The sequence below is a fragment of the Gambusia affinis genome, linkage group LG08, assembly GCF_019740435.1.
Source record: "Gambusia affinis linkage group LG08, SWU_Gaff_1.0, whole genome shotgun sequence".
Lineage (NCBI taxonomy): Eukaryota > Metazoa > Chordata > Actinopteri > Cyprinodontiformes > Poeciliidae > Gambusia > Gambusia affinis.
The window spans coordinates 3,181,145-3,199,137 of NC_057875.1; the positions used below are offsets into that span (position 1 = coordinate 3,181,145).

At 40.7% G+C, this 17,993-nt stretch overlaps 1 protein-coding gene across 1 annotated transcript in view; it reads left to right on the top strand.

Annotated features, from left to right (window-relative positions):
• The window catches only part of si:ch211-212o1.2 (uncharacterized protein LOC492735 homolog), a 35,493-nt gene extending 17,769 nt beyond the window's left edge, over window positions 1–17,724 (top strand). Inside the window, exons 4-6 of the mRNA XM_044125799.1 lie at window positions 8,008–8,152; window positions 11,777–11,989; window positions 14,973–17,724. Of these exons, the coding sequence (XP_043981734.1) occupies window positions 8,008–8,152; window positions 11,777–11,989; window positions 14,973–15,094 (480 nt within the window). The 3' untranslated portion in view covers window positions 15,095–17,724. The remainder of the gene's footprint in view (window positions 1–8,007; window positions 8,153–11,776; window positions 11,990–14,972) is intronic.
• The last annotated feature ends 269 nt before the right edge of the window (window positions 17,725–17,993 follow it).

Below are 17,993 nucleotides of genomic sequence, written 5' to 3' on the forward strand. Positions count from 1 at the left end.
AAAAGTACATTTTAATGAGTTTGCACTTCTTTAATTTACTCAGAATGAAAGAAAAATGATTATTTGCTCTGTTTTTAAAAAAGTAAGTATTTATTGTCTCTAAAGAGGTAAAGCATTTTTTGAAGTGTAAGCTTTCAGTTCTTTAGGCCTGAACCTCTTCAGTTTCTGTTATTTGGCTTCGTTTACATTGTTATCTAATTCAACGTGGGAAGTTTCTGTTTTACTGGACAATAAATTGTCCCTGAAATCATTGTGATACATAATAATGCTGTTATTTTGAGAGCATATTCAATGAATATGATAATAATTATTATCATTATTATCATTATACCCACTCAAACATCAAAAAAACTTTAATTTCTAAAAAATATTATTATTAAAATACAAAGACTTCATTAAATAGATTATAAAATCTCTGTAGCCAAAATTTCCATCCATCCATTTTCTGTTCACCCTTGTCCCTATTGGGGTCGGGAGGGTTGCTGGTTCCTCTCCAGCTTCGTTCCGGGCGAGAGGCGGGGTCATGGGGTCACCCTGGACAGGTCACCAGGCTGTCGCAGGGCAACACAGAGACATACAACCATTCACACACACACCTATGGAGAATTTAGACCAATTAACCTGACAGTCATGTTTTTGGACTGTGGGAGGAAGCCGGAGAACCCGGAGAGAACCCACCATGCACAGGGAGAACATGCAAACTCCATGCAGAAAGATCCCCGGCCGGGAATCGAACCCAGGACCTTCTTACTGCAAGGCAACAGCTCTACCAACTGCGCCACTGTGCAGCCCTTGTAGCCAAAATTTAATTCCAAAAAGTAATAATCATTCATCTTTGACAGGGAAAACAGGCAGAAGAGGCAGGAAGTGTAAAGTAACTACATCACACTTCAAAATGGCGACTTTTCAACGATATTAAAGACGATTGTTGTCCAAATGGAAATTATCACTCTCTTTTTAATTAATCATACAATTAATTGATTTATTGCTCATTGGTTGTCATAATTTGCTGTTGGTGTGTTGGTTAAAGATGGCTGCACCTACTTCTCTCATTAAAACACTTTTTATAACAAAGCCAATTAGATTAAAGTTCATCCTCATTTCATCCACTTAAAATCAGTGATCATGTGCAGCTTGCAGGTCGTTTGTTTTGATTAATACCATCAGATCTTTATGGTTTGTGTTGCCTGGATGTCTCTTACATTTATGTTTTATTCATAGTGAAATAATTTGTTGAAATGTTAAAACTAATGTGCATTTTTAGAGCTCATGTACCCCAATTAGAGCGGCTACCGTTTGTGTTGCTCACATATATTATCAATGCATGATTAGTAATGAGTTGATATTAGTCAGAATTTGATTAAAATTTATGAAACATGCAAAACGTCGTGTGAAAGCTGGTTGTTCGAGGTGCAGCGTAAACATTAACGGGGTTTATTTTCTGAGTTTAGATTTTATTGTCTGATGCGACTCGCCTGCAGGATTTCAGATTTTTCTGCTTTCAGTCGAGATTTTAATCAAATTCTCAGTTTTTAGAGGATCTTGATTCATCATTCATCCCTTCCTCAATTCCTTCTTTGTTTCCTTCCTTTTTTCCTTCTCTCCTTTCTTTCTCCATTTATTTTTTGTTTCTTTTGTCCTGTCTGTATTTCTTTTATTTAGCTCTCCCTTTTAACCTTTCTTTTCTTTCATTCATTTGTTCTTCTTTTCTTTTTCCTTCATTCCTCCTTTTGTGTTCTTTCTTTCTTTCATCCTTTGTTTGTTCTCTTTTTCTTTCTTTTGTCCTTTTTCATCCTTTCATCTTATCTCCCTTGTTTCCTTCTCTACTTTCCACCTTTGTCTCCAACTTTCATTATTTCCTTCTTTCCTTCCCTCCTTCCCTCCTTGTTTTCTCTCCTTTCCTTCGGTTTGACCGTTACAGCTCTCTTTCTTCCCCTGAAAAAGTCAGAAATTAAACTTTAAAAGTAAATAAATATGAAGAGTTGGAGCAGATGTCTGTGTTACATCTTAGAGTTTTACATGAAATCCTTCAGTTTAATTCAGAGCCTGATGTTTCCGATGTTTCATTTTTCTTTACAGTAAAAGTTTTTTTCCTCCTACATCACGTTTAGTTTGACTGTTGTAATTTCCTTGTTTTTTTTCCGAAGGCGTTGCGTGGGCAGAAGATGTTCATGTATGATGTGGCATTTTTTGAAGCTGAAGACACAGCGGCGTATTTACATGGCGTGTCGGCCGCCGTAGGAGAGCCCTAATAAATGCATTTAGTGGAGAAGAAGAATAGACGTTAGCGGAGAACAGACTGCGTTGATGTGTGTTGATGTGCGTTGATGTGCGTTGATGTGCGTTGATGTGCGTTGATGTGTGTGCGGTTACCTCAGTGGTGGCTCTGAGCGCAAGAATAAAGCAGGTTTGTGCTTCTATTTAAGGCTAGTTTGAATATCAAAGCCTGACTGGATGCAGAACACCCGAGGCTAATAGAGCCACTTTCATTCTTTGTTTGTTTCCGTTTGCTGCCGTGTGTATGTCTGGTGTCTACATGAGCTCGTTCTGACTTCACTTCCAACTTCCTTTGTTGTCCGTAATTGTTGGGACATCTCTGAGGACGTTGCTCAGGTTGAGAAACACACAGAGTGTAGAAGCGTTTATGCTAACGGTCTTCAGGCTGCTGAATCTGTACGTGGCTCCCGAACGATGAGGCTGGACTCTCAGTCCACAGGTTTGGTGTTTCTGCAGTATTTTTGAGCAAAAAAGGCCAATAGTGAAAAAATGACACCAATCAGACGTAGCGGCCTGCTTAACGAAGTGGTTGTACTCAGGACTGGAATCGTTTATCCAACACATCCCACAAATATCTGATCTACTGTTTACAAACACAATTAGCAGGAGCTAACATGAGAGCTAAACAATTGTAAGATTATGAAGTAGATATTTATTTATTTTAATTTTTTTTCTCCACCAGGGTTTTTTTTTGTGGGCTCTAGTGTCCCTTATATGACAGTAGGCTGACAGGAAAGGGGGAAGAGATGCGGCAAATGTTGGCCGGATCCGGGAATCGAACCTGCGACGGCCGTGTCGAGGACTGAAGGCCTCCAAATGTGGGTCATGCTATCCCCTACGCCACCACAGCACGTCCCATGAAGTAGATATTTTAAAGCGACAATTAAACAAATATTTAAAGCTGCAATAAGTAACTTTTACTTAAAAATTTTGTTTATGTATTTGTTCAAACCCTCACTAGCCTTAGCATTCATGACAGGTTCTGCTAGCTGCAGCACAGCAGAGAGCAAGAGGATGTTGGGTGATTGACACCGCTAAGACCCGCCTCCTAACTGATTGGCAGAAACTAGAGCTCTTTTTTTTTTTTAAAGGTTTTGTTGGCTCTTGTGTCCTTTATTTGAAAGTGGTTCGATAGGAAACAGGATAGCTATAACTCTTTGAATCTAATGGTTTCCATCTGGAATCTGGATTAACATCTTCATCTTCATCTTCATCATTTCTCTTCTTTTTCAATGCACTCCGGTTCATATTGAAGCATCTGAACGTTACTCAACGCACAAAAATTACTGTTTTAGCTGGATGTTGCTAGCACTGTAGCACCTAGCATATGTCATGTACCCAGGCTGCATTGCAACGTTAACAACATGGCGACGTCCATGTAACAATATTATATTTAAATTTAGAAAAACTAAACAGTCTACAGTATTTTTACTGAACTGCTCATCATCTGAAATGAAGCCTAACTAATCAATTTAAATATCTATATCTATTCAAGTCATTTAATGATCTCCAGTTCTGAAGATTTGAGTATTTTTAATATGAAGCAAAATATCATTTAATCAGAGTAAATTCATATGTTAACAAGAGGGCACTTAGTTTTGAACATAGGGTTAGATTAGTCAGACTGATGACCTGAAACATTTAAGAATGATGAATAAACCAAAAATACGTGACGCTGCGTAGGGTATGAATTATTTTTTCATCTGAGGTTCGAAGGTAAATGAAACTTGAGCTCATTAAATAAAGAGCGTTTGGGGAAAACAAGAACATCTGATATGATTTTAAAGAAACGTACAAGGGGAAACTCTCCCACTCATCATCAGAACATAAAACGATTTATTTTGAATTCAGCCCATGAAACGGGTTTTCTTGTCTCCACAGAACTGGAATTACAGCCGCGTTTTAAGAAGAGCTGCACAGCCTCCCTGCAGTGCTCAGAACAATTCCTTCGCGAGGCTTCGGGCCACGCTGTATTTTCTTTAGTCTTCATGTCGTTGAGCTTTAATTGACTCAACAAGGATTTCGCAGTCCTCTAATGAGTCTACTTTGAGGACAAAGTCACGCTCATTAGTTCCCAATGACGCTCGATTCACTCTGAAATTTGCCAGATGTGCTTCCAGTTTAGGAGGATGTGTTTGAAGATCGTCCGTCCCAGTCTGCTCGGCTTCTCATTGTTTAAAAGCAGCTTTTCTTCCTGTCTGCCTTTTTTTTTTTAACGTCTTTAACAAACATCTGCAGCTCTCTGCGAGGAGGAATGCAGACACAAAAAACTGGTATGCTAAAACAAAATAACAAGAACTGAAATTGAGAAAAGATTTTCTTTAACTGGGATAAATAAAAACAGTAATTAATCTGAAAAAATGGAACTAAATTGTTGATTTTAAAAAGCTAACAAAAACATACTGAAATTATAGATATATTTTATTTTCTGTTTTCGAACTGTTGTGAAATGAGATTGAGAAATGAAATGAGATTTTTCTTTTTTTTTTCCTACACAAGTGGTTTACATCAGCTGTGGTCAAATTAAGCTACTGCACAAAATGGCGACAGCAAAAGTTTGCATAAAATACCACAGTCAGTTGCTTATTCAACAATAATTTAGTTCATTGCTGAAAATTGCATCTTCTGTTGAGTATTTATTACCCGATCATTCTGCACATAATCACAAAACTTTCATCTTTTTTAATTCTGCACCTAAAAATTCACCAAATTATGAAAAGAGCTAAAACTAATACTGTAAATAACTAAAACTAAACAATGTTTAACTGATAAAAACTGTAAAAACTGATTTAAGCTAACTAAATTATACAAAACTACAATATGAACAAAAACCCAAAACTGCTGTTACCCAGCATTCACTGTACGGGCGCTTTGCTAGAGGGGCGCCAAAATGGTGGTGGAAATAATAATAACTTTATAAAGTGCTGAACAATTATGAATACCAATAATAGCAGGAAAAAATATGATGAGGTGAAATTTAGAAGAAAAAAAGTGGGGCTTTTCATTCAGACGCCGGTTTTCTCCCAATGTTAAGACTTTCTTCAGACAATATTTCACCTTTATTCTGCTAATATCAACTTTATTCTTGTAAGAAATAAAATTTCTTTAGTTTTGCCCTTATTCACCATCATATTCGGATGCAGTTTTTCTTTTCACTAGATGTTTCCATTTACCTTAAAATTGCACAAATAAGAACTACTAATACATAGAGATACTTTAAGAAATCCAGATGCACCTCAGAAAGTACATATCTGCACCCCTAGACGCACAGAAGCAGATTTTAAATGCCTATTAGAAATAATTTTTTTGCCGTATTCTGGCGCCCGCTCTAGCACAGCACCCCATGTGTCACATGTAGTGCATACCCACTTTTTGGGCTCCTTAAAGTTGAAATTTCTCCTAAAAATAAAAGAAAAAAGGAAAAAAATCTGTTGAAATAAATGTCAGAAGGACAAAAAGTGGGGGTGTTGGGGCGTGTCTGCCAGAGCAGTGGGACGGCGCCGGTTGCCGGGGCGATGGGCGATGTGAGCCGGTGATTAACGGGCGTCGTGCCACGCAGGCCGCTAAACGGTGTGGGATTAGAGGACACGCAGCGACCGGCAGCCCGCCGTTATAACTGGGAGCGCCGGAGCCGCCCCGCTCGGCACGACCTCCGCAGCTTAGCCGGCCTTTCATGTGCCTGAGGGCCGCGGGGAGCGGAGAGGCCCGATTCGACGGAGATGGAGACCTAATTGCACAGATATCAACAGATAGCTTCAGAGTTTGCAGTGGCACCCATCGATGACGTGCACAGATCGGCGGCGGTGATTGTTTCGAGCAGCAAACCCGACAATAATGAGTTTTCATGCTGATGCTACCGTCCCTACACACACACACCGAGAGAGACACACACACATGCAAACCTTCGCTTCTGTCGCCTTTTCGTCCACCTGGGGAAATAAATTACCTTTATCCAGCGTGTGCTCGTGGGTGTGTTTCCCTTTGTCCGCTTTTAAGCTTCTGAGATTCTGATTCAGCCTTTCATTTGAGACCCCTGCGCTCTCACAGACAGGTGTCTGCCTCTGCACAGCGCAGGTGGGGTTTGAGCCGCCCGCCTGTGTGTGTGTGTGTGTTTTGAAGCTGGTATTTTTTCAGTTTTTGTGTGTGTGTCTGAGCAGGTCGACTGCTGTTCTGGGCTTTATTAGGATGCTGGATGTGTGCTTTGGGGTTGAGCTCGATGCTCAGCATTGCTAAGTGTGGTGAGAATTCCTCCGTGTGTTTAATCTGCATTGTTTAGCTTTGCAGTTTGTTTATTATCCAGAAAAAGAAAAAACAAAACAAAGCTGCAAATGACTTTCAGTGTCGGCTGGGTTTAGTTCCTGCTGAATGTTTGTGTTAGCTGAGATATTTAATTGATCAACCCAAACAAAACGTCAAATGATTCATCAAATAAATAAATCCATTTTTCAGCTGGAAGTCCTTCAAAATGCATGAAAGTAATTTAATCAGATTTATTTGTACAGTTTGACTTTACACAGCGAAGACAAATATGCTACTACACAAAAGACAGAGACATCCGTAAAAAGTCTTAACAGTTTGTGTCCAGGATGTGTGAGGTCTGCAAAGATGTTCAAATGGTTCTCCGTAATTTCTAGAGAAGTTCATCAAACTCCCTTCATCTTTTTGTTTCCTCAAAAAGATTTTAGTTTACTTTCAATAAAATTTAAATACGTCCCTGTTTAATCTGTTTTACGTATTACAATATAATCAAATGTCTGGTCTTTCAAGTAAACACACAACTTAAGACATTTAAAAACATGAAGCCAGAATTGGAAAAAGTCCACCCTTGATGCTGTGTATCTTCTCTAATCCGCTACAGCTAGTGACGCTTGCCTGCAGGCGCCATTTCACATTCAAAAAATTTACATTAAATGCTTCACTGACCCCAAATGGAAATAAAATGTTGCTGTAATCCCCCTTATTAATGCAGATTATTTACAGAGATGTTCATGGTGATGGCAGGAAAGTGTCATGCTCAGAACAGAGGACCCAGAGTTTCAGTCAGATGCAAATAGAAAAGCAAATGTTTTATTGAGAATCAGGGTTTGGGACCAGCGGCCACCAGCAAAGATACAGGAACCTCTGACAACAGAGAAGCAGGTTAGCGGCTTGTAATCTTGGGGTCAAGGTTCAAGAAGAAAAGCCTCCAACCTTCTTAAAGCGCCGTGGAAAACGGGGGCAGATTCTTGGCTCCTCAGCGAAATGATGCCGTCTCTGGGGTGTTGGTTGTAGAGGACAGAACAGCTCTGCAAGATGGAGACTGATCCAGAGCGTGAGCACTGGTGGCACAGTGGCAGGTAGCAGGTGATAAATCTGGGGGAATCAGAATTCGGAGGTCAAGGTCAAGAGGCCGAGGCAGGGTTTTTAACATTGTTGTGCAAAACTTGCAACAGTTCTTACAGTGTTACATAGCAGAAGAGATTAAAGGAGTTTGAATTCACAGTAAACCCAGCAGTTATGTAGGAAATAGGCCACTAACACATATACATGCGGATGATTGACAGCGCTAAGACCCGCCTCCTGACTCTCATTGGTTGTTTTTGCACTCCTTCAGTTCAGGGAGGAATCGATCTTTTCACAGACTCAGTCTTAACATGCTGATGGTTAAAACAAAGTATATATTTTATAAAAGTTACTGCAGATTTAATGTCCAAGCAAAAGAGAAACACAAAAATGGTTTTCTCTTTGCAGGCTTTCATCCGGCCGTTCAGGGAGCACCACATCGACCCGACCGCCATCACTCGGCACGACTTCATCGAAACCAACGGCGACAACTGCATGATCCCCATCCTGCCGCTCGCCCACATGGCCTACAGGTTCCTCACATGCACACCAGGTACGAACCGCTTCCGTTCCCGCCGCTGCTTCCAGCTGCACTTCGCGGCATTCGGAAGTGACTCTGAGGACTCCCGAAGGTCAGACATTCTCCAGACTGTCAGGGTCAGAGCGGAGCGGCAAACAGGAAGTGGCTCCGGCGGTAGTCGTGTGCTCTGACCCTGAAGGGAGGGCTTGGAGGAGGAGCAGCAGCGGGAGGAGCAGGCAGAGCGCTTATTGAGGAGGTGACATCTCCACCTGTCATGTCTGCACTTCAACTGCAGCTCAAAGGTCGCTGATGGGAGGAGGACGGGGGCGGTGACACCAGTTAGCCGGGTTAAAGGCGGCGCTACGCTCGGCGCTGCGGGGTTAAGCTGCTGCAAGCATCTGGAAGAGAGTTTCTGAGATAGAAATCATGATGGCTGAGCAAAACGAGCAAACAGCAGCAGCAGCAGACGGGACGCAGCCATCAGTTGATAAATGCATTTACACCAGAACTGAGGCTCAGTCTGAAATTTGATCCAATCTGGTCTCCATGGTTACAGTTCGGTTTCATTATGCGTGAGATTATTGATGAGCAGAAAGTTGTAAATTTCCTTGTCCAACATCAAGTTGCTCACATTCTCAGTTTCATGATTTGTTGTGTAACTTTATCTAGAAATGATCAAAGTCCTAAAATATTACTGCTTAAGCTGAGTGTATTTTAATGTCATAATTGAATAATTAATCAAAAATTTGTGTTAACATTAAACTATAAAAAGTAACGGATAAAAAATATGTTTACCAATCTTATTGTGCTCTATATATAATTTCTATTTTAAAATTTTTCTAAATGATTACTATAATTATTTACAATAACTAATCCAGTCAAATTATTTTATGCCATTTTATTCTTTGATAATTAAAAGAATTTAATATTAAACTACAAAATAGTAATGTATAAATATTAAACTATACTAAAAAAGCTAATAAATATTTTTTGCAACGTAATTATACTGTAATTTCTATTTTTCTATATTATTACTAAAAATATTTACAATAAATAATTATTTTAAATACTTACATTTTCTTGCATTTTATGTCAAATAATCAAAATCAGAAAATATGTTTTCTGATTTTTGTGAACAAAGAGGATTTTGTGACCTGGAGCTAAAAACAAACGGCCGATCTTCATCGTGAGGACGATGAAGGATGAGAGGACAGCTGAAGTCCACCTGTAGGGGACGTACGCGCCCGCCCCGCCCCCACAGGGGGTCAGGGGTCACCGAACGGGGACGCAGACGCAGCGACATGTCCGCCTGTCATGTCCGCTCCTGAAGAGGTCACCGCTAAGCGCTGGAGTCGGCCGGCCGGAGGGCGGAGACGGGGCGGGGGCGTCCGAGGGTCGCGCAGCGGCTAGATGACATCTAAACCTGTCATGTCGACGCCTTGCCGTGTCACAAAGACGGAGACGCAGGACGATTCGGAGAGTTGACATCTCCAGCTGTCATGGCCGCTCCTGAACCGAGGTCAAGAGATTGTAGTTTTTATATCTGCAGAGACGGAGAGAGGACGTGTTGTGAGGAGGACGGATGTAAGTCGTTTCAGCAGAGAGGCATGAAGACGGTTAGCGAGTTCATGTCTGTTGGATCAAACGGTTACAGAAATCTGGTGCAAAGATCCTGGTTAAGTTCTGATTATCTTTTTAAAATTAAATCTGCAGAAAAAAAACAACAAACTCCTGATTTTATCTTCCAGAGCTCAGTTTGAAGATCAGGCTGCCCGTTGTTTTCAGTTTCATTCAAACCAGAAGAAAGAGTGAAAGATGGTGGTTGTGCGGAGTATTACTGGCAGTCAATATCTTCCTTTGAGTATTTCTGGGACAAAAAGAATGAATTGATTAATAATTTGTCTAACAGTTGGCTATAAAAAGCATGATTTAGTTTAAACCTGCGGTGTGTATTTATTATAAGAAATTGTTTTTTTACATATTAGTTAAAACTCTCACTATGTTTTGATTGTATAATATGAGAGCTACTAATGCTACCAACCGAAAAGAACCAGGAGGCGGTTCTTAGCGCTGTCAATTAATCCCATGTACCCGTTGCTAAATGTTTCCAATGGCAGAAAAACAACTTACCATTAAAGGAAAACTTAAGCCGCCTTGTCGGTGGCTATGCTAACTGGCCTTATTCATGACAAGCTATGCTGTGGTGATCCAGCGTAGCAAATAGCAAAGGGGAAAGTGTGAGCAGCTCCACACTGAGGGGTGATTGACAGCGCTAATACCCCTCCTCCAGGCTCTGATTGGTTGTTTCTTGGTTTCTAGCAGTGCTAGAAGATAGCCTAGGTAACCCTAGCCTGAATATGCAGCTCTTATTTTAAAATAAATATTTATTTTGAAGGGTTGTACATTGTTTTAAGGAGCTACATCTGCACCCAGTGGGTAAATGAAGTTTGTGAGAACTGCACTCTTACAATTTCCATCTAGTACGTGTTAAAGTTTTTTAATTTTAACCCGTTTTGTCTCTCAAGCCGTAAAATAAAAGCGTATTTGAGCAGTTTCTCACTCAGAAGGATTTGGAGGGTTTTTTCTGACTCCTTCTTTCGGTTCACAGCTTTGCATCGGCACTCACTGTGTGAAATTCAGTTTCGGTGCCACTTTGTCACAGTCGGAAAACCACTTATCTGCTGTTCACCGTCCCTCAGCTGAGCTGCAGTTTACCTGCATCAGAATATGGATAAACACACACTGTCCCAGGATGGGAAAGATGTGTGTAAAGGAGAGGAAATATGGAGGATTGAAGCCTTTAAAAGGGAGGTCCGCTCCCGAAGAGGTCACTGCTAAGCGCTGGAGTCGGCTGGCCGGAGGGCGGAGACGAGGCGGGGCCCGTCCGAGGGTCGCCCCCGCCTCGGGACGGCGCATCACGATAGTGACGCATGCAAAAATGCATCAGTTTTAATCTGAACTGATGTACAACAACATGTCTGTATTAAAATCCTTAAATTTTAAAATCTTAAAGTTTTCAGTTGCTGCAAGACAAAAGTATTAAAATTAACAGGGTTTTTTTACCCAGAATGCCTTGCACCACAGCCCGCTTGTTGCTCAACTTACTCTGACAGGTTGTTGCTAGGTAACCAAAAGGTGAAAGAGTTGCTAGGTAACCAAAGAGCGAGTGAGCTTGTTGATTCCACCAACCTCGCTATAAGAGGTTGAGCGGCTAACGCCTTACCGCTGCCTTCATTTCCCAGAATGCTGTGTGGTTCTGTATTGGAGTTCAGTAACATTTTTAGAAATCCTATCAGACGTATTATCCACGATATGGATCATGTGTTTATAATGATGTATACTATTGATTTGTTGCCCAGCCTAACGCTCTAACTACTCATAACTTTTCCAAAGAACCCTGAGTCAAAGATGTGTAATGTCCCTTTAACGTTTATAAATGCTGCCTGAATTTCTAAAACTGAAACAAAAGGTTGATCTCACTCATGAAAGACATTAAAACGGTTAGAATTCCCAGTAAAATTAAAATAAAAACGTAACTTCTGGGGTTAATTTCTTTAGTTTTTCAGTGACTTGCTGTTTTTAAAGTGTTTGCATCACAAACTTTCAACGTGTTTCTGTCTTGATGAGTCATTAACTCTTTCATTCTTCTCGTTTCAGAGGCTTTGGCGGCGTCCTACCCCTGGGACTGCTACGTGTTCGCCTTGGCGGTTTTTGTGACGCTGACCAACCAGATCCATAAGTGGAGCCACTCCTACTTTGGCCTCCCGCGCTGGGTCACTCTGCTGCAGGACTGGCACCTGGTGTTGCCACGGAAACACCACCGGATCCACCATGTTTCACCGCATGAGACGTACTACTGCATCACCACAGGTACGGCCATCATCGCACCGCCTAAACAGGGCTGAGGTCTGGACTTTGACTGGGCCATTGCAACACCTGGGCTCTTTGTTTTCAGCCATTTTGTTTTATCTGGGATCCTTCCAGATGACCCAGTTTGGACCTCATTTTCTGGCTCTAGAATATTCTGGAATCAGGGTTTTTGCACAACTTTTAGTGTTGAAAAGTAGAAAACTAAAGTACTTTTCAGGCCTGGAGAATAAGTAAACATTTTGAAATATTAAATAATAGTTTTGATCAGTTACTCAGTACGCGAGCAGCTTTTTTTACACCTTAATGGGGTAATTTCCTGTAACTTTAATGAATGAAGAGCAAACTTGTTTCAACCAAAAATTCCCCAGACAGATGCACACCTGCAGTTTTTTATTGGAAGAAACTGATTTAGAAAATTATTTCTTTTGCCTGATTTTGTTATGTTATTTACATGAATGATTTTTGTTTTGACCGGTAAAATACTAAAATTTCCACATTGCTTTATCCTTTGTAAATATTAAATAAGCATTTAATATCAGTTACTCAATACTTTGCTTTCAGAAGATACACTGTTATTCTCACTTGTGCACAATGTTTGGATACTCTACCTCTGCTCACCAGATGTTAAAGGGGAAATATGCTAAATTAAATTTTGTTTACGTTTTTGTACTTCTGTTTTGGTTTCTACTGCTTCAAAAACAACCCAAGCGCTTTAAAAAAAAAACACCCAACCATTTTTTGGTAATGAGTGTGTGGAAAATGAGCCATTCAAAAACCTCCAGAATGCAACGCCACAAATCAGCAGGTGCTGCGCCGTTGCCAAGCAACACAAACTGACCTCCAACATGTTTGGTCAGCTGGTTTTACCACTGTATGCGCTGTACAATGGCTGCTGGAAAAGACAAGTGGCTCCACTTCTACTTTTTAAAATTGTACGATTGTATAATTGTGCGTCTGTTTGCAGCCATTTTTAAATGTGAGTTTATATGTTGAGTTGGGGGGCGTGGCCAGCAGCAGATTATTTGGATTTAAAGAGACATAGCTCCCTAAAGCAGCTCATTCTGAGAAGAGCAAACTAAAATCTTATTATCTAAGAATTATTTAGTGAAGTAAAATGTGATGAACATGTTTTGTAAAGGCCACAGACCTATCTTAACCTGTTCAAGGAGGCATAGAAGGTCACCTTTAAAAGCTTATTAAGGACACATAAAGTCGGCCATTTTGGATGGTTATAACAGAAGATGGTGATTCCAGAATAATTTAACTTTCCCTGAATATTCACATAAAATGGCGACTGTGTGTGTGTGTGTGTGTGTAGGCTTATAAATAACTAAAAGCAAATGTTGTGCTAGTGTGCATGTAGGTCTTTGGAGACCCGAGGCCTCTGTCACACATCCACACTCTGCATTCTGCCTGCATCTGGGTGAGAGCGGGGGGCGTCCTCAGGGGGCGGCTCGCCTCGTGCGTCACCCTGCGCCCCAGCGGACGCCAGATGTGAGCCGGAGCTGTCGGGGGTGGCACGGCGAGCGCTCCAGTACATCTGCATCTGTTAGTGCGCGCTGGTCGCTCTGACCCCCTCTCCGGTTCCTAACCTGTGCGTGTGGAAGAAGGAGGTGGCGGTCGGGGACGGCGGAGTCGTCCCCTGCGGTACCCTGCTCGCGCTGCCTGGCTGCCTGGGCCCGGCTCAGGGGCCTCTGGGGGCCCGCCTCGCTGCCTTTGTGTTCGCCACCGGCTGACAATCCCCATGTATATTTAATGCTAACCTGCTGTCTGTTCTAACAAATAGGACTTCACAGGCAGCGGAGGGGAGGGTGGAGGACAGGGGAGGACGACGGGGGAGGAAGCAGGGATTTGGATGGATAAAAAGAGGGAAAACATGGAAAATGCAGGAAATAAAACAAAACCTCGTGATACTTTACCATATTTAAACCAGTTGAGGGTTTCTGTTTTAATCAGTAGATGCACCCTCACTCTGTCTGTAATAACTCTAGATGTTCATGTTGACTCTGCTACCACATGTGTACATGTAAATGTATTTTGGCCTGCAGCCACACATCCATGAATGTGCTCAACTCAGAAAGATAAATTCAGCTGCTGGACTTCTGTAAACATCACAGGAAGTGAGAAGGTGTGCATGCGTGTGTGTGTGTGTGTGTGTGTGTGTGTGTGTGTGTGTGTGTGTGTGTGTGTGTGTGTGTGAGGTTAAGGACCTCTCCTGGGATGACCCTCCATCTTTCTGCTCATGATAATGAGAGTCAGACAGGAGGCTTCAAATTTAAAAATGGAGGCATTAGGTGATTTGAAGTTTAGGTGATGGCAGTCAGCAGTGGAGGCCTTTGCTAACTAAAATGTTAGTTAGGCTAACTCTGAATGCTAATCATAAATATACGTTCAGCTAACACTAAAGCTCTACACCAACTCGGTATTTAGGGTTAGCACTAACTTCAATTCAAAAGAATCTCTACAACCCTTGAACCTTAATTTAATATTCCATATTTATATCTTGTTCTCCATGTTTCGTGTTTTCTTGTTTGAAATAAAGTTAGAGGAAAATTTGCGGACAGGAAATGGAACTGCTGTATCAACTGTCTTCCTCCACTTCAAAATAAGAGCATGAATACAAACGGCGAACTACTTGAAGAGTCCTTAACAGTTCGCAGCCGAAACTTTGACACAGAGATCAAGCTTTATTCCACTGAAAGCTTACCAAACAGCCAAATAAATTATCGCTTTAGAATTTATCTGGAAAAAATGTATTCAATGGAAGCTAAGCGCGCTCAGTTAGCAAACGTGCAAAATGTAAAATTACCTTCACCTTCTGGAAGGTGCAGTTTACAGGAGGGTTAAAGAGAACCAGTCTCCATGTTGGTGAAGAGAAACTGCCAGTCCAAAAGAGCCAAAGCTCTTCTTCTCTTTTACCAAAAATGATTTAAATATCCTCTTACCCTCCTTTTTTATCTTTCCTATGTCCTTCCGTTTTCAGGGTGGTGCAACTATCCATTGGACCAGCTGGGCTTTTGGAGACGGATGGAGTGGCTGATTGAACATCTGACGGGCCAGAGACCGCGATCCGACGACATGGCGTGGGCCAAGAAGACCGACTGACGGACAAACCCACTGAAACCAGTAACAGGGGAGAATCAGGCGTGTAAATGCAAATATGCAGATGTAGAAATGATGGACAGATGTTTAGAAACAGAGACAAACGTTTTTTTTCTTGTGTCACTGCGCTTCTGGTTTTTTTCTGCTTCAGAACAAACGATGTGTTCAGAGAAAGAAAATCTTTGTTGTTGGTGTAAAAGCTTTCTGGATGTCCTGCATCCATCGGTTTGTCTTTGGACTCCTGAGGTGTTTGTTTAGTCGTGGTTCAGGTTTCTGGAGGTTGGGCTCTCCAGAAGAGATGCTGAGCTGCTTGGGACCTGCAGCTCTTCACACCAACACATAACAAAGGAAAGCATTCAGTTACCAGCTTTATTTTATGTTTCTTTCTTGGTTTGTTGGGAGATTTTCTTGTCGGAACCCACAAACCAGGTGAAATTATGTTTAAAAAATGGCTACATTCTCACAAAGGAGTAAAAATCTGCTAATTTTATGATGTTTCCATCTAATATTTTGGAATCTATATTAACATTCAAGATTTAACGAATATTTACTGAGTTGAACTCTTGATCTTCATGAACAACCAAAAATCCTAATAACTCCAGTTGGATGTTATGATTTATATTCAGGTGTTTGTTAGATTAGATCAGACTTAGTCTTTCACTTTTAAGATTTTAGATTAATCCATTCTTTGCTAGAAACAAACCACATTGGGATCCAGAGGAGTAATCAACTATAAATATCCGTCCAACTCACAAAAAAATGAGTTCAAATTACAAACATAAGATCCTAATGTTGGTTCATCAATTCATCCATTAACCTAATCATCGATCAATCAACCCCACCCAAATTGACCAACCAAATAGACCACCCATCCAACCAAACGAACCCCCACCTAAATCTATTAAATAACCAACCTCACCCAAATAAAAAAGCCAACCAGTTCCACCCAACCACCTTAAGCCAAATAGACCAGCCCCACTTAAATATGTTAACCAACCAACCCAAAATCGACAAACCAACCAATCTTTTCATATACTGACATATGACAAGCTTACAGATGTTTCTACATTTAGGTAGATCCATCAAAATGTGCATCATTTTATTTAATATGATGTTGGCAGTGATGGTATAGTACAGTATGTACATTTTCTAAAAAAAAACAAGGCAAAAAAAACAACTAAAGGATGTTCTCTATTAAAAATAATGTGATTTTGGTGAAATGAGTAGAAGCCCCTCCCCCTTTTTGGACATCCGTATATTAGCCCCTCCCCTTTTTGAGCTCAAATATTTGGGCCACTCTTTACTACTGAAACACCAGTGGTGATGCCAGACAGAGGACAGAAATGTCTTATTTTACACTCACTGATGTATCGACTGTTGATACAGTCGATACATCAAAACGTAGGTATTTCTGTCTATTTTCACCCAGTGTGTCTCCCGCTGCTGTCAGACTTGCAGTTTTCTGTCAGATCAGCTCAGAGTGCAGAGAGCACTCACCCGTAATCTAATCCACCTTCATTATGTGTCTTTTTAAACTGGAACTTGCAGTCTCAGTAACTTGTTGTATTTTCTACATAAAACAGTAGAAACTCTTACATGCGTGTCTACCAGAAGGTTCTGGAGCTCCTGGTTTCACAATTTTTTGATAGAACTTGTAGTTTTTCCACAGCGTCTATTTGTTTGAGTTTTAAATTTTTTGTCTCTGCTCTCTGGCAGAAATCGCCATAGCAACCAGTGACTCAGCATTTTCTCTGATTCTCCTGTATTGTGTGACTCCTGATTAAAATTGATTCAATCAGGAACTGAGAGGTTCTTAGGAAAAACAGGAAAGGGGTTCTAGCTCAGACTTTCAAAATAAAATCTCCAGACAGCTGCAGTGTCTCTTCAAAATTTCTGTTAACATTTTATTGATCATGAAACGGGAGAATCTCAGCTTTTATTTCCAGCTTTTTTGCGTCAGTTCACAGAACATTGTAGAATTGGACAAGTTGTTTTAGTATAAAAATAGACTGAAAATAATGTGAATAAAATTTAAGATCTTCCATTTACCAAATAAAAATTATGCTTGTTTCAGTGGTGACCTCTGGGTTTACGGCTCAGTCACATTTATCAGGTTGTCGGGACCGAAAATAAAACATAAAAGTTGGTCTTTGATCCTGCTTCAGATGTTTTCATTAAAGTGATTGCTTTATTGGCAGCAGAGGGAGTCCGTTTCTGACTGAACCCGAGCATGAAGTCAATTTTCTGGGGGAAGAAACTCCCGGCTCCGCTCTGACGCTCGATCAGATGAGAAATGGGAAAATAACTATTTTGGTTTTTGCTTCTGTAACCGTCGGCTGCAGAGTTGACTTAATTTGTGAAAGCTGCTCCAATCAACACATCAGCAAAAACAACAACAGCATTTTATGGTTGCACCAAGTAAACGGCGTCTTTAACACTTCACTCACAGATGAAATCACAGATGATGCATGCACACTGACAGAACGACTCTGATGTTTGACTCTGGCTTTATAATTTTCTATTTTTTTATGAACAGATCGAGCCTTGTTTGTTTCCATGTTGCAGCTCGCTGCTGGTTTGCCTTAATGTTTTTATCTGCTGTTTGATTTGAATAAAGATTTAGTAACTCCTGATGTCTCCTCAATGTTCTGATCTGTTTTCAAAAACTTTTACTAAAGATTTTCTCTGTAGCTTTGAACTGCAGATGAAGAAATGTTTAAACAATCAAATCTTATAATCCAGGAAGTTGTCTGTGCTGCTTTGATGTCTCGATTATTATTTTTGTCCCTGACTTAGATTTGAAGTTTTCTTAAAATATGGATGTGTTTTTCCTAAATAAGAGCACCAAATGGCTTGTTTTTATAGTAAATTGCATTTTTTCATCTGCTGTTAAAAGCTGACG